This window comes from Ipomoea triloba, chromosome 13 (assembly GCF_003576645.1).
Source record: "Ipomoea triloba cultivar NCNSP0323 chromosome 13, ASM357664v1".
Lineage (NCBI taxonomy): Eukaryota > Viridiplantae > Streptophyta > Magnoliopsida > Solanales > Convolvulaceae > Ipomoea > Ipomoea triloba.
The window spans coordinates 10775979-10792496 of NC_044928.1; the positions used below are offsets into that span (position 1 = coordinate 10775979).

A 16518-nucleotide genomic window follows, 5' to 3' on the forward strand; every position below is an offset into this window, starting at 1 on the left:
GTATAATTGTGCGTGTACTTTAACTGATGTGTGTTTTCTACTGAGTGCAGGAGCCGGCTGACCAGGTCATAGGGGTTGACCATTGTCGTTCGGACGGCGCGGTATGTGGTGCTCCTTTGAAAACTGTTCGGGCAGCAAGGTTACCTCCTGATGCTGTTAGGGGCATTGGTCCGCTTGGTGAAAAATTTGACGGTACGAGCGATCTGGCTGTAGGATCATTGCCTGATCCTCCGGATGAGGCGGTCATTGTGAATTGGTTGCTGGCCGGGGGCGCTGATAACATGTGTGTTTTTGTTGGGTCGTTTGTTTTTAATATTTGTTATTGTCATTTGGTTTTATATTGTTGTTAATAGTTGTTGGTTGTTTGTTTATTAGGGAGGAAGTTGTATTCTGTATTGGTTCGAGGCTTGCTCGGTAGGATGATTTGCTAACGTTAGTCCCGGGGTCTGAGGTTGGAGTTGCAGTTATTGATGCATGGGCGTCCCTTTTAAATCAACGTGAACGTGTGAAGGCCCCTGGTGCACCATCACGTTTTTTACATCCACTTATACTACTGTAATACTTTTTTTTTATTTTTTATCTTATTTTTTTTCCTTTGTGTTGGGTGGTAGCTTGGGGTGGGTGTTAGGTTATTGGTTATGATTTCATTTTTTTTCCTTGTTTTATTCAGCTTCATACAATGGTCGATAGTTCTCACGATCGTGGGTTGAGGGTGGGTTGGTTCCGGGATGGTTTGAAAGTGGACCAGGAGTCGTCCCTATATGAAGACCTTGGAAAAGTTGATCTGGTATGTTTTCTCTAAGTTCTATGCGGGGTCGGTGGGGTGTCGTATTGCGTGCACTGAGGGAGGGCTTCTGTGTGAGCTGCCAGTTTGCTACGTGTGGTTGTTTGCGGTAATGTTGTGTGTGTGGTCTGCCTGTGTGCACTGCTTTGGGATACTGTGTGCGCTAGTGAGGTTTCCGTTCGTGCACTGCTTGCCTCCTTTTGTTCTGTGAGGTTCTGAACATTCCGTTGTTATTAGTTCTGTGCGTACATGTGTTTCATTCTGTGCACTATTGCTCATAATTCATTCCCTTCATTTTGTCAGATGTTTTTCCCCATCATCCCTAGTGAACATTATTTCCTGATCTGCTTTGATTTTCGTCATTTTCGTATGGAGATCATCGATAATTCTTCTTCACCTAGAGCAAAGAGGCTCAAGTATGGGGAGTCTCTCATTGATATGGTATTATTTCTTACTTTATTTTTAGCATTTTTATTTGGTTTCGCCAACTGTATTGGTACTCATAAATTTTACCTTTCTTCGTTGTTTTTGCAGCAAGACATGCTGCAAGAGTTCTTCACAAAAAGTCATCCAGAGAGGTCAATCTTGTGTGCTGGGCTAGAACCAAAGCAGATGCAAATGCGTTTGAGGGTTCCCAACAATAAGATTGATTGTGGGGTTTATTTGATGTGGCATATGGAGTCGTTTACTGGGCAAACGGTCAAGCAGTGGAATTGTGGTCTTGTCAAGGGCGATCAGAGTACGTTACACAAATTGAGGTTGCGGTACATGAAAGAGCTTGCAGTATCGGAGTATAATATACATAGTTCGACATATGTGGCAAGGGCGTATCAGTCTATCAATGCACCACTCGCTTCTTTGTAGTATTGTTGTGTGCACGTGGGGGTTGTGAACTGGCTATTGTGCTGGGGTATTTTTGGGCCACATTGTGGGCAAACTATTTTGGTGTTAGTGCTATTTTTATTCTCTCATAATTAGGGTATTTAGTTTTTTGATAACGTAGTTTGGGATGTGCACTTAGATATTGCAGTGCGTGCATGCCGACGTTTGTTACTTACTTTTTGGCCAACGTACTATTTACAACATTAATATATTACATTTTGCATACTTGTGTTATTTTTAATATCCGTTTCTTTTTTCTTCCAGTTAGAATTGGTACATCTGTGGGTCATAAATTGGGGTCTGTCTAATTCCGATTAGGGTGTGTGCTGGGTGTGTTTTTCGGGGGTGCACTTCGGTATGCCATCACGTCATTTTAGTGTTTGGATGGGGATTTCAGGAGTTGTTAACCACCAGTTATGCAGCTTACTCATTAACCCATTCACATGGACAGCCACTACTCTTTAATGATATTCGCTTATTAAATAGTTCAATCCGTGTTTCTGTGTTAGGGGTTTTCGCCACTTGCTGATGCTCACGCTTGTGGTATTTCAATGCAAATCTGTGCTATATTGAGTTTGGTGTAGTCCTAGGGGTTTTACTGTGTGCAGTACAGTATTTCCTATGCGTGCACCTAATGTCCCAGTAACACGATTAATTGCATAACTAAATGGCAGTGTCCATTTATTGAAGCGATGCACTTAAAAAAATATCCCATTACAACGAAATGAATTTAAGGTAATCTTATTTTAACAAAAAAACCAGTAGTTTAATCTTTTTCATGAGTGTTGTATTCTTCACAATTTCGGCTGTAATGTTTTGTCCCACCACATGTTGCGCATACTCTTGGTTTCTTTTTAACCTTCTACATTGCCTTCTCCTTATTGCTTTTCAATCTCTTCCCACGTCCCTTGTTGTTTGCAACCTTTGGCGGTTTAATGTGTACTTCGCCTGCTGGTTTGGAGCCCAATATGGATTCTATGGTGGTGTCGGGGTTTTTTTTATTATTGTCTCTCCTTTTGGAATCCCTTTTTCAGTTGCTGTAGTGTTGTTAGCATTTCTTCCATCTTCTCTTGCCACCCATTTACCAGACCCAGACAGTTGTAAAATTCATTCCAAAGTTGATTTGCAACGGATCTTACCGCAATCTCCCCTTGGGAGTTTGCCGTTGTTGCCCATCAAATGTCATGTATTGGGCATGTGCACGCATCTCTTGTCCACCGACCAACAATATATTCTACTGGTATTTCGTCCACCCCTTCGTTCTTGAAAACTAATAACACATGTCTGCACAGGATTCCCATTCTATTGAATTTGTTACATGTGCATTCTGTCTTTTCTACAGTGGTCTGCATTTTTACCTCATACTGTTTGCCCCCGTTCTCTTGCACTATATACACCCACTCCTCGTTCGTGGTGATCTTGTTGGTGATATTGCATTTGAAACTGGATTCCTAGAGCTCTTTCTGGAACTCGTAGAACATGGTTGTAGTGTACACTGCTGCCGCTTGACGCTCAATGCCCAACGGTGTTTTGATCTCAAGGAATGATCCTTCACACTCTGCATTTAGTTTTCCTTGTTTATATCTTTGTTCCTCTATGACGCTGTTGAATTGCATGTAGAATTCGACTAGTGTGCAGTGATGGTTTGTAAAGTTGCCGTAATAACTGTTCTCTGACTCGGAGCGGGATGTTGTTTTCAATAGTCCTCCCATAAAAATGTCCTGTAAGTATGCTGGTATCCAGTTAGCACGCGCCTCATACAGCTGGCTAAACCACGTGTCATCACTTAGGTTGTATTCTTCCATTAACATTTGCCATTTAGTCTCAAACTCCTCGATACTTAATGTTTCATCCCATACTGTGTTGTTCAGAGCTTTTCTAAATTCTTTGTTCTTGGCTAATTCAGTACTGACCTTGTCTCCCACCTTTGTCATAATGTGCCACATACAGAACCTGTGTCTTGTTGTTGGCATGACTTTTGGAAGCGTCACCTTTAATACAGGGTCTTGATCTGTTATTGCACATCTTGGTGTCGCCCCCATGGCAGTCTTGAAGCTATTCAGTAGCCACTCATATGATTCGCTGTTTTCTTTACTCAGTAGCCCTGCTCCAAATGTAATGCATCTCTTGTGGTTGTCCACTCCTGTGAATGGAACAAATACTAGCTTGTACCTGTGGGGTATATTAGGTCAGTAGGTGCGTGCACACAGTTATTACTGTAACAATACACACTTATTATCAGAAGCATGTAACAATACGTTGTTGCACGCAAGTCTTTCTGCGCCAGCACACACGCCTTATAATAAGCAACCCAATAGTAAAAAACATGTAGCGTGATCAGTAAAATCTAAAAACAAATAAATAAATAAATAAATAAAACAACGCTGTTCATTTGTTACACTCAATGCACAAAACTAATAAAGCACAAACTAATAAACCACAAAACTAATAAAGCTCCACATAAAAAATAAAAAAATAAAAAAATAAAAAACCACGTTGTTCGCTGAATAACGGGCAATGCACAAAACTAAAAAACAGCGACCAGACAGTTCGGATTATCACTATCACTGCACTACTTAAGATATAGCACAACTACTCGTTCCAACTTAGTAGAATGCACACACTGGAAAAATGGGTAAGCACACATTCCTACCTGTATGGTTTTGCACACATTTGGTAAATACGTCGCACACATATGTATCAACGATTACCCGACATCTATTTAGGAATCTATTTAAAGTAGTCAAAATATTGTTACTTACTTGTTTGTACTGTACGTAGCGTCGAAGGACATCACATCTCCAAAGCATGCAAAATTTTTAGGTGCAATCCCGTCTGCCCAGAAAATATTGCAAAGTTGGCCATTGTCGTCTAGATCAAAATCAAAATAGAAGTCTAGATTAATTTCCTTCTTTTTGAACATGTCCTCCACTAGCATTTGGGCGTCCGCTCCTGAAATATATGCCAACATGTCTCTCCTAAAATTGCAGAAGTCAATGGATGTTGCTCCTATGGCACTAAAACTTCCAACCATCTCTTTGTATAGCCTAAATCCTTTGCTGGGTCCTATGTTTGCCTTTGCACAATTTGCTAAGAATGTTTTGTGGGCGCTGTCAAGCTTCCTATTTATTTTTAGGAATGGGCGCCCTACGTCTGAGCATAGGCAGTGTGTGTGACGCAGCTCTACACCATGTAGTTTTTATCCACCCTGAGGGCATCTCGTTATCACTATTCGCGCCTTGCAGCCAACTCGTTTAGAAACTCTCCTTCGTTTCTTTTGTACTGTGCCCACTGCAATTGCATTTGTTTTCTGTATGTTTACAGGTTTGAATCCTTCCCGTGAACATACCATGTATTTGATTGCCACTTCTCCATCCCTCGTCTTTCGCATTGTGTTGTGTCTGACATCAAAACCGACGGCCTTTGCATATGCTTGGTAGAATAGGATTCCCTCCTCGGCTGTCTTGAATTGTTGCCCAACATATGGCGTTTCTTCAGGGCTTGCTTTAGGTAACCATTGTTTGGTCCCATCTAGAGACGTTTCCATCTCGCATTCAAACTCTCCCTTGTCATTTTCCATGCACTCTGTGGATTAACAAGTTATTGTGTCAGTATTCTAATCATGTGAACGACCAGTGTGACATGTGATCCTTGTGTGCTCACGGCCATGCATATGTGTGCTAATGGGGTTACCATCCATACGTTAACACTTCCACACCGTGTGCACACGTCTGCGTATGGCCGCGGGAGGAGGCTTTATGTGGCTTAGTCTACTCTGGAAATTGGTGTGTGCGCACCGCTGTTGGTTGCCCGTCCTACTAAACTTATCAACACATGTGACACTGCACAGTGGGTTGTGTGTGTCATAACCATTAACTGTGTGCGCTGTGTAAATAATTTATACCTCCCACATCACTTGCCGTCGTACAATGCAGCATTCCACGAACACATTACAGCACCCAATTAATCTTTCGAATCATTAATCGTTTATGTTCATCAATTATCTAACCATCATGTGTTGCAATACAAATAGTTAGTATAAACTAATGCAAACCCGATTACTAACCTGTGTCGTCACCCTGTGGCTCTTGTGCGTTCGCATCCATGGCGTCTTCTCCCATCTGCTGTCGCCGAAACCCTTCTTTCGTTGATTGGATGGGCGGCAGTAGTATACTAATCCTTCCAAGTTTACGTATCCTTATTTCTTGCGGGAATTTCATACCAAATATAACTGATATGTTTACTACATTGTGATTTGCCTTAATTACCCTTTAAGTATTAATAATAGGATTCTGTCATTATATTTGGGTAGTAATCCTCAGCCGCACATCATATCTAATTTGAGGGCTCTAATTAATCCACATGTTTGTATTTTAAGGGTGTTTACATTAGAATTCAACCCTATATATATATATACACACACACACGCAAAATCGTAACACAAAGCAATAATGTCCACAATAAACATTATTTATAACAAAAATTACGATTGTTTGGATGTGAATATGTAATAAATTATTGTATATATGGATTATTTATTTTATACATTTTGTAGCTGAAATAATACATTCAGGCTACTAGGTTAACAGGTTAAAATGACTCATCCAAAATTTAATATTAAATTAACAAATGTTTATTATAAATGTTTAAATTTCTTTTACCAGCTTCTACTATATATGGTGTTGGATACTTGTAACTAGGGTTATAGTTTAGTTGGGTTGGGCATTTGGAGAAAAGTGAGGGTCTAAGTGCCACTTTTAACCTAACAATAGTTATACCATAGACCTAGGCAAATTATACTATGCACCACGGTGCACATAGCAATGTGCACCACGTACGTAAACGACGTCGTTTTGAGCATTATAAACTAACTGTCCGTTTTTTTGGAAATCATGTTTCCTGTTTCAGCCGATCTCTGTATTTATGTTAATATTCTGTGTATACCAGGCAATCATTCTGTGTATTCTAGGCAACCGTTCTGTGCATTCGAGGCAACCGTTCTGTGTATTCATGTTAGTAACACATGTTATGATGTGTTTGTGCATTCGAATGTTTAGGAGGATGAGTTCTGTGTATTCATGTTATTAATATAGGTTGTGATGTGTTTGTGCATTCGAATGTTAGGATGATGAGTTCTGTCTATTTTGTATCAATATTCTGTGTATTCTGGGCAAACATTCTGTGTATTATAGGCAAACGTTCTGTGTATTCTAGATAATGATTATGTGTATTATAGATAATGAATTCACTGGAGTCATTCGCGTCCGCGTCCACTAACATCTGTGTATTTTGGGCAAACATTCTGTGTATTCTAAATAATGATTATGTGTATTATAGATAATGAATTTCCTGTAGTTATTCACGTCCGCGTCCACTAACATCGAAACGACGTCGTTTACGTATGTGGTGCACATTGCTATGTGCACCGTGGTGCAGGGTATAACAATTGATAGACCTAGGTCCACTTTGCAAGATGGACCCGTGTCCATTTACATACTGAATGTCAGTTGTTATGTCATGGACCTGAGTTCACCTTGACAATTTCATAACTCTATATTCACAATTACATAACTTCATGTTCACAGTTTCATTACTTTATGTTCATAATTTCATAATTTCATGTTCACAATTTCATAACTCTATGTTCACAATTTCATAACTTTTTGTTGAACAGTATCAAAACTCTATATTCAATAGTATCACACTATCACACAATTTTTGAATCTATATAATAAAATTATGAATATAGAGTTCAAAAATTGTAAATGTTGAGTAATGTAATTTTGTATATTGAAATATAAAATTGTGAATATAGAGTTCTAAATTTGTGAACATAGACCCAGGTCCACCTTGCAAGGTGGACCCATGTTCATAGCATAATTTGCCACTAAATGTTCACAATTTAAATTGTGAACATTCAATATATAAATTGTAAACATTCGATATGTAAATTGTGTATTTTAGATCTGGATTCACAGAATAATTTATCATGTATACACTTCCTCTTTAACTTGGATTCCATGGACAGCCCATTTTTCCCCTTTTCTATGGGCTTCGGCTGCTTGGAATTTGGAAACTAGAAAGTTTCTTTAGCAGACTGAAGAGAAAATTTGAAGTGATAGTCCATCGCAATATGCAGAAAATAACACCCATTGTATCTGCAATTGTTATACCCTGCACCACGGTACACATAACAATGTGCACCACGTACGTAAAACGACGTCGTTTCAGTGTTAATAGACGCGAACGCGAATGACTCTAGAGAATTCATTATTTATAATACACATAATCATTATCTAAATACACAGAACGTTTGCCTAGAATACACATAATGTTTGCCCAGAATACACAGAATATTGACACAAAATACACATATGTTAGTGGACGCGAATAACTCCAGGAAATTCATCTATAATACACATAATCATTATATAGAATACACAGAACGTTTGCCTAAAATGCACAGAATGTTTGCCCAGAATACACAGAATATTGACACAAAATACACAGAACTGATTCTCCTAATATTCGAATGCACAAACACATCACAACCTGTGTTAATAACATGAATACACAGAATGTTGACACAAAATACACAGAACTCATCCTCCTAAACATTCGAATGCACAAAACATCACAACATGTGTTACTAACATAAATACACAGAACAGTTGCCTAGAATACACAGAATGATTGCCTGGAATACACAGAATATTTACATAAATACAGAGAACGGTCGAAACGGGAAACGTGATTTCCAAAAAAACGAACGATTAGTTTATAATACTCAAAACGACGTCGTTTAGATACGTGGTGCACATTGCTATGTGCACCGTGGTGCACGGTATAATTTGCCTTGTATCTGTTGGACCAGTCATTCAACTAAGGTAAATTATAACGAGCATCACGCATAAAGGATTATTTTTAATATTGATGTTCATTTTTAATGTAATAAAAATTCATATTTTAATAGTATACTAAATAATAAACTTTTAGTACATAAAAAAATAAACTTTCAAAAAAATAACACTCAATAATTACAAATTCAACTCTCAACGAAAACAACTTATTAAGTTTCCTTTACCAATTAAGATCACAACATTAGAGGACCGACGGATTTCCTTATCACTCAAAAAAGGTGAATCATACCATACCTCAGTTGAAATTTTTAACACCACCCCCCACCCACGGAAGACTTAAATTTCTCAAGCATGGGAACAAGCTAATAAATAGTATGCAGCTGAGCACAAAGAGCAGTCGTTATACCGTGGACCATGATCATGACTGATACCGCAGTTATGTTGAAAGTGAATTGCAGTTGCGCGAAACAGAGGACGTTTCATCCATCTGGAACTGCAATTGTGTTGAACTGATACTGCAGTTGTGTTGACGAATGAAACAGACTCTGTTCCGCGCAACTGCAGTTCCCTTTCAACACAACTGCAATATCATCAACACAACTGCAGTATCAGTTCAACACAATTATGGAACATGGTCCACGGTATAAATTGCGCACAAAGAGAGCCCAATGCGTTTGAAGGAAAAATGGTAAAGCGGAAAAGTAATTCAGAACTTGACATCAAAATGTCAAATTCAAATAATTTAAAGAAAAGTATCTGTCTGCTGCAAGCTACAAGCAGTGACACTGCAGTTAAAAGATTTCCTAAAACCCGAGCTAGCTAGAGAAGATTATTCCAACAAATAAAGTTATCACTAACCAAAAACCATTAACCAAGCAACACACTATTATCTCGTATTAACAGGAAACACAGCTCATCAGCGATTAGCCATCACACGAGGCACGTTGAGCTAGACCGCGTGGATTGGGTTGTGGCTAGAGCTGATGCTGGAATTACCAGAGGCGGCGGCAGGTTTAGCATGGAAGGCTGACTGCCTTGTTGAGCCTTCGACTAGCTTCAGAGACACAGATGGCTTGACATCAGCGAGCGATTCCCCTAAGCTTAACTTCGACATACCAACTAATTCATCAACGTTAATGGGACTCTTTGTATGGACTGCTGTTGGCTTGAACACTTCGTGTTTCTCTGCTTTGGCTGGCTCTGGACAGTACCCTGGCCAATATGGAATGGGCAATGGATATATCGGAGTCACATAAGCAGCAGCAGCAGCTGGATATACAACTGGATAAGAGTATTGGGAGCTCTCGGGATTTGGATGCATGGTTTCTCCATCATTGGAGTTGGCAGAAGCAGCAGAACCCATAGATTCACATTCTTCATCCAGATTAGGAGGAGGTGGTAACGCATTATTATTGCTCTGTGGCTCGGCCTCAAGATGATTGGTGGAAAGGAAATCTTGAGATTCCATTGGAGTGTCAACTGGCTGCAAAATTTCATGAAAAACCAATAAGAAACAGCAACTTCTTGTCAAAGAAAATGCAACATCGGCAGGCACAGTATTATAATGATGAAATTTATAGCTTCTAACAATCCAGACCATGCTTTTCACTCAATATTTCAAACAATTGTAACATATATCCATTCTAAAAAGAAGCAGAAAGTGAAAGTCATCACAAGATTGAATAGTATCACCAGGATTCCATTATCTTTCAGTTATATGAAAGGGTATGGCATATAAATTTCTCCATTCAGAGATGAGAGCATTAACATGTTGGAGAAATGAATCAATTGTACAGAAACTTTCTTGCCATAGATGGATGATATTGCCTACATCTATCTACAGAGGACGACGGGAAGAACTATGTGCATGTTTAAGTAGGAATAAATAGAGGAAAATCTTTTCTTACTTCATCTGCAACAATATCAAATAGGCTGGAGCGCCTTTTACGCCTCGATACATTACTTTGCCTGATAAAATATTTTTGAGCATGGCTTGCAACTTGAGTAGGTGTTCTTGAAACCACATAATTGCGAGCAATTCCACGCCAATCACCTTTTCCAAGCTTTTGTAGACCAAGAAGAAACATCCTGTGTTCCTCTTCGGTCCATGGAACACCTGCAATGGAAAGAGACAGCATTCATTAACCTACAGACAATAAACAACAAAGATATTTGGGCATTTTAGAATGCTGCAGTGATGCTCCAAAATGGAACCAGGCACGGAGACAAAAACTTAGGCATGAAGAAAGCCATTTCTTACTATAAGACCTAATGATATTTCTATACCAAAAATTCTATTTCAAAATATAGTGAAAAGTGATGTCTCATTCAAGCATACCCAAATCATAATACTAGTAGTACCCACAGATTACAGTCCCACTAAAGCAACTCAGATAGGCACGTGAAATGCAGAGAAGATATCCGATATTTCCTAGGGTGTTGATAAATAATCTTCTTTACATTTCTCCATACTCGAATTAAAGCTTCTATCCATTTCTCAATAGTTGAACCCCCCCATGCCAGAATACTTCAAAAAAGTAATCAGAACAGAACAATCAATAACTTCCACTGATTATGAGGCCAAGAAAAGCTATTTGTAGTTAGCTGCAGTAATTATGCATTTATTTATTTTGTGAGTCCTCCAATCCAATACTATATACTGCATATACTATATGTGTTTTCCAAAGGAACCATTGTTGTCAAAGCAACAACATAAGATGCATAAATTAAGACACAAACACTGTGCAACTCAACAACCCCCCATCTAATTAAAAAAAAAAAAAAAAAAAAAAAAAAAAAAAAGAGAAGGCAACCAACTCTGGGTCACCTTCTCCGGCGAAGGATAAGGCAACCATGGTCGCCGACAGCGACAAATTGTTTTTTTTTTTTTAATCAGACACAAGTGGTGCATGCGTTTGACATATAAAATACTTCAAACGCATGTACCACTTGCGTTTGGATTCAGTATTCCAAATAAAAAGTAAAGAAAATAGAACGCAAATGAGACATACATGTGTTTCTAACCTCAAACGCATGTTCCAAATGAGTTTTTTCTATTTTTGTCCCAGTTTCAAAACATTCATATTTTGGCAAAAACTTGTGTGAGACCGTCTCACCATGAGACGAGTCGGGTCGGGTCGGGTCAAAATGCAAATGTAACACTTATATGCACCCATGTTCATAGCATAATTGCCACTAAATGTTCACAATTTAAATTGTGAACATTCAATATATAAATTGTAACATTCGATATGTAAATTGTGTATTTTAGATCTGGATTCACAGAATAATTTATCATGTATACACTTCCTCTTTAACTTGGATTCCATGGACAGCCCCATTTTTCCCCTTTTCTATGGGCTTCGGCTGCTTGGAATTTGGAAACTAGAAAGTTTCTTTAGCAGACTGAAGAGAAAATTTGAAGTGATAGTCCATCGCAATATGCAGAAAATAACACCCATTGTATCTGCAATTGTTATACCCTGCACCACGGTACACATAACAATGTGCACCACGTACGTAAAACGACGTCGTTTCAGTGTTAATAGACGCGAACGCGAATGACTCTAGAGAATTCATTATTTATAATACACATAATCATTATCTAAATACACAGAACGTTTGCCTAGAATACACATAATGTTTGCCCAGAATACACAGAATATTGACACAAATACACATATGTTAGTGGACGCGAATAACTCCAGGAAATTCATCTATAATACACATAATCATTATATAGAATACACAGAACGTTTGCCTAAAATGCACAGAATGTTTGCCCAGAATACACAGAATATTGACACAAAAATACACAGAACTGATTCTCCTAATATTCGAATGCACAAAACACACACAACCTGTGTTAATAACATGAATACACAGAATGTTGACACAAAATACACAGAACTCATCCTCCTAAACATTCGAATGCACAAACATCACAACATGTGTTACTAACATAAATACACAGAACAGTTGCCTAGAATACACAGAATGATTGCCTGGAATACACAGAATATTTACATAAATACAGAGAACGGTCGAAACGGGAAACGTGATTTCCAAAAAAACGAACGATTAGTTTATATACTCAAAACGACGTCGTTTAGATACGTGGTGCACATTGCTATGTGCACCGTGGTGCACGGTATAATTTGCCTTGTATCTGTTGGACCAGTCATTCAACTAAGGTAAATTATAACGAGCATCACGCATAAAGGATTATTTTTAATATTATGTTCATTTTTAATGTAATAAAAATTCATATTTTAATAGTATACTAAATAATAACTTTTAGTACATAAAAAAATAAACTTTCAAAAAATAACACTCAATAATTACAAATTCAACTCTCAACGAAAACAACTTATTAAGTTTCCTTTACCAATTAAGATCACAACATTAGAGGACCGACGGATTTCCTTATCACTCAAAAAAGGTGAATCATACCATACCTCAGTTGAAATTTTTAACACCACCCCCCCACCCACGGAAGACTTAAATTTCTCAAGCATGGGAACAAGCTAATAAATAGTATGCAGCTGAGCACAAAGAGCAGTCGTTATACCGTGGACCATGATCATGACTGATACCGCAGTTATGTTGAAAGTGAATTGCAGTTGCGCGAAACAGAGGACGTTTCATCCATCTGGAACTGCAATTGTGTTGAACTGATACTGCAGTTGTGTTGACGAATGAAACGACTCTGTTCCGCGCAACTGCAGTTCCCTTTCAACACAACTGCAATATCATCAACACAACTGCAGTATCAGTTCAACACAATTATGGAACATGGTCCACGGTATAAATTGCGCACAAAGAGAGCCCAATGCGTTTGAAGGAAAAATGGTAAAGCGGAAAAGTAATTCAGAACTTGACATCAAAATGTCAAATTCAAATAATTTAAAGAAAAGTATCTGTCTGCTGCAAGCTACAAGCAGTGACACTGCAGTTAAAAGATTTCCTAAAACCCGAGCTAGCTAGAGAAGATTATTCCAACAAATAAAGTTATCACTAACCAAAAACCATTAACCAAGCAACACACTATTATCTCGTATTAACAGGAAACACAGCTCATCAGCGATTAGCCATCACACGAGGCACGTTGAGCTAGACCGCGTGGATTGGGTTGTGGCTAGAGCTGATGCTGGAATTACCAGAGGCGGCGGCAGGTTTAGCATGGAAGGCTGACTGCCTTGTTGAGCCTTCGACTAGCTTCAGAGACACAGATGGCTTGACATCAGCGAGCGATTCCCCTAAGCTTAACTTCGACATACCAACTAATTCATCAACGTTAATGGGACTCTTTGTATGGACTGCTGTTGGCTTGAACACTTCGTGTTTCTCTGCTTTGGCTGGCTCTGGACAGTACCCTGGCCAATATGGAATGGGCAATGGATATATCGGAGTCACATAAGCAGCAGCAGCAGCTGGATATACAACTGGATAAGAGTATTGGGAGCTCTCGGGATTTGGATGCATGGTTTCTCCATCATTGGAGTTGGCAGAAGCAGCAGAACCCATAGATTCACATTCTTCATCCAGATTAGGAGGAGGTGGTAACGCATTATTATTGCTCTGTGGCTCGGCCTCAAGATGATTGGTGGAAAGGAAATCTTGAGATTCCATTGGAGTGTCAACTGGCTGCAAAATTTCATGAAAAACCAATAAGAAACAGCAACTTCTTGTCAAAGAAAATGCAACATCGGCAGGCACAGTATTATAATGATGAAATTTATAGCTTCTAACAATCCAGACCATGCTTTTCACTCAATATTTCAAACAATTGTAACATATATCCATTCTAAAAAGAAGCAGAAAGTGAAAGTCATCACAAGATTGAATAGTATCACCAGGATTCCATTATCTTTCAGTTATATGAAAGGGTATGGCATATAAATTTCTCCATTCAGAGATGAGAGCATTAACATGTTGGAGAAATGAATCAATTGTACAGAAACTTTCTTGCCATAGATGGATGATATTGCCTACATCTATCTACAGAGGACGACGGGAAGAACTATGTGCATGTTTAAGTAGGAATAAATAGAGGAAAATCTTTTCTTACTTCATCTGCAACAATATCAAATAGGCTGGAGCGCCTTTTACGCCTCGATACATTACTTTGCCTGATAAAATATTTTTGAGCATGGCTTGCAACTTGAGTAGGTGTTCTTGAAACCACATAATTGCGAGCAATTCCACGCCAATCACCTTTTCCAAGCTTTTGTAGACCAAGAAGAAACATCCTGTGTTCCTCTTCGGTCCATGGAACACCTGCAATGGAAAGAGACAGCATTCATTAACCTACAGACAATAAACAACAAAGATATTTGGGCATTTTAGAATGCTGCAGTGATGCTCCAAAATGGAACCAGGCACGGAGACAAAAACTTAGGCATGAAGAAAGCCATTTCTTACTATAAGACCTAATGATATTTCTATACCAAAAATTCTATTTCAAAATATAGTGAAAAGTGATGTCTCATTCAAGCATACCCAAATCATAATACTAGTAGTACCCACAGATTACAGTCCCACTAAAGCAACTCAGATAGGCACGTGAAATGCAGAGAAGATATCCGATATTTCCTAGGGTGTTGATAAATAATCTTCTTTACATTTCTCCATACTCGAATTAAAGCTTCTATCCATTTCTCAATAGTTGAACCCCCCCATGCCAGAATACTTCAAAAAAGTAATCAGAACAGAACAATCAATAACTTCCACTGATTATGAGGCCAAGAAAAGCTATTTGTAGTTAGCTGCAGTAATTATGCATTTATTTATTTTGTGAGTCCTCCAATCCAATACTATATACTGCATATACTATATGTGTTTTCCAAAGGAACCATTGTTGTCAAAGCAACAACATAAGATGCATAAATTAAGACACAAACACTGTGCAACTCAACAACCCCCATCTAATTAAAAAAAAAAAAAAAAAAAAAAACAAAAAGGCCATCTTTATTAGATATCTGCTAATCCAACATGTATCATAGCTTATTCCTATCTATTTCACGATTAAATCACCGATTGATACATACACAAACACTAAATTTTGCCATGAATATTTGAACATAGAATGACAAGTCACAAGTGAAAGCACAAAAATAAAGAGAGAAATTAAAAAAAAAAAATAGTTAACCTTTCTTTCTTTCGCGACTGGAGGAGGATCCAGGAACGAAGTCCTCGGAGGCATAGCCATCAGCGGCGGCGGCGGAGGCGGCGGAGGGGTGATCCGGCGTATCCCCGGGGGAGTCATGGGCGATACCATTGTGGGGAGTAGTGGAGCCGGCGCTGCCGTTACTGGCGGCATAGTGGGTCAAGTTACCCATACTAGCACTCTTCCGGATCGACCCATCCGTCAATCGAACGCCGAAGAGCTTCACCCCTCGGTTAGGGCAAGTCCGGGAGTTGTGGCCGTTGTTGCTGCAATGCGAGCACCGTCGCGTCATGACCCACCCGCAGCTGGAGAGAATCCACAAACACGCAAAACCGGATCGGATCAGATTACCGGCCAAGAAGATCCAACACTGTATTGTGACCCGACAACACACAGATTTCAGCTGCTCTGCTCTGTTCTGTTCTCACATGATCCGAAACAGACAGCAAAAAGGGTTTGGGCTTCCGGGAGGGCAGTTTTTGGATTGAAGTGCCTTTGCGCTATAAACGAAGCAAGCCTCTATGGATATTATAGATATAGATATAGAGAGAGAGAGAGAGAGAGAGAGAAGGCAGAACACGGAAATGACTTACTACGTTAAAAATTAAATATAGGTGAAGAGATAAAGAGAGGGATGATTTGGTGTCGGGGAAGATATGTGGTGTAAACGGAACGCCAAACATTTTTTTCATTTCTATTGGGATAATGCTATGCATATTAAATTGCAAAATGATATTTTTTTACCAAATATTATCTAATGACACGATATATGATGTGCATTACAATTATTTACGCTTTAAAAATAAATCAATGAATCCCTAACA

General features: G+C 38.8%; 4 protein-coding genes across 4 annotated transcripts; all 4 read right to left on the reverse strand.

The window, feature by feature from the left end:
- Positions 1–2321: 2321 nt before the first annotated feature.
- On the reverse strand, positions 2322–4569 carry LOC116003012 (protein FAR1-RELATED SEQUENCE 5-like). The gene is made up of 2 exons (XM_031243196.1): positions 4429–4569; positions 2322–3838 (listed from the first exon to the last, which is right to left on the reverse strand). Exons 1-2 carry the CDS (start codon positions 4458–4460, stop codon positions 3118–3120), a joined length of 753 nt encoding a protein of 250 aa, XP_031099056.1. The 5' UTR covers positions 4461–4569; the 3' UTR covers positions 2322–3117.
- A 4-nt stretch (positions 4570–4573) lies between these two features.
- LOC116003013 (protein FAR1-RELATED SEQUENCE 6-like) lies at positions 4574–5904 on the reverse strand. Its single transcript, XM_031243197.1, has 2 exons — positions 5733–5904; positions 4574–5251 (listed from the first exon to the last, which is right to left on the reverse strand). Exons 1-2 carry the CDS (start codon positions 5884–5886, stop codon positions 4866–4868), a joined length of 540 nt encoding a protein of 179 aa, XP_031099057.1. The 5' UTR covers positions 5887–5904; the 3' UTR covers positions 4574–4865.
- A 3311-nt stretch (positions 5905–9215) lies between these two features.
- Positions 9216–11274, reverse strand: LOC116002688 (transcription factor KUA1-like). Its single transcript, XM_031242854.1, has 2 exons — positions 10434–11274; positions 9216–10009 (listed from the first exon to the last, which is right to left on the reverse strand). Exons 1-2 carry the CDS (start codon positions 10662–10664, stop codon positions 9476–9478), a joined length of 765 nt encoding a protein of 254 aa, XP_031098714.1. The 5' UTR covers positions 10665–11274; the 3' UTR covers positions 9216–9475.
- Positions 11275–13378: 2104 nt separating this feature from the next.
- LOC116002157 (transcription factor MYBS3-like) lies at positions 13379–16247 on the reverse strand. Its single transcript, XM_031242213.1, has 3 exons — positions 15677–16247; positions 14597–14805; positions 13379–14172 (listed from the first exon to the last, which is right to left on the reverse strand). The coding sequence occupies exons 1-3, from the start codon at positions 15984–15986 to the stop codon at positions 13639–13641; spliced, it is 1053 nt and encodes a 350-aa protein (XP_031098073.1). The 5' UTR covers positions 15987–16247; the 3' UTR covers positions 13379–13638.
- Positions 16248–16518: the final 271 nt, after the last annotated feature.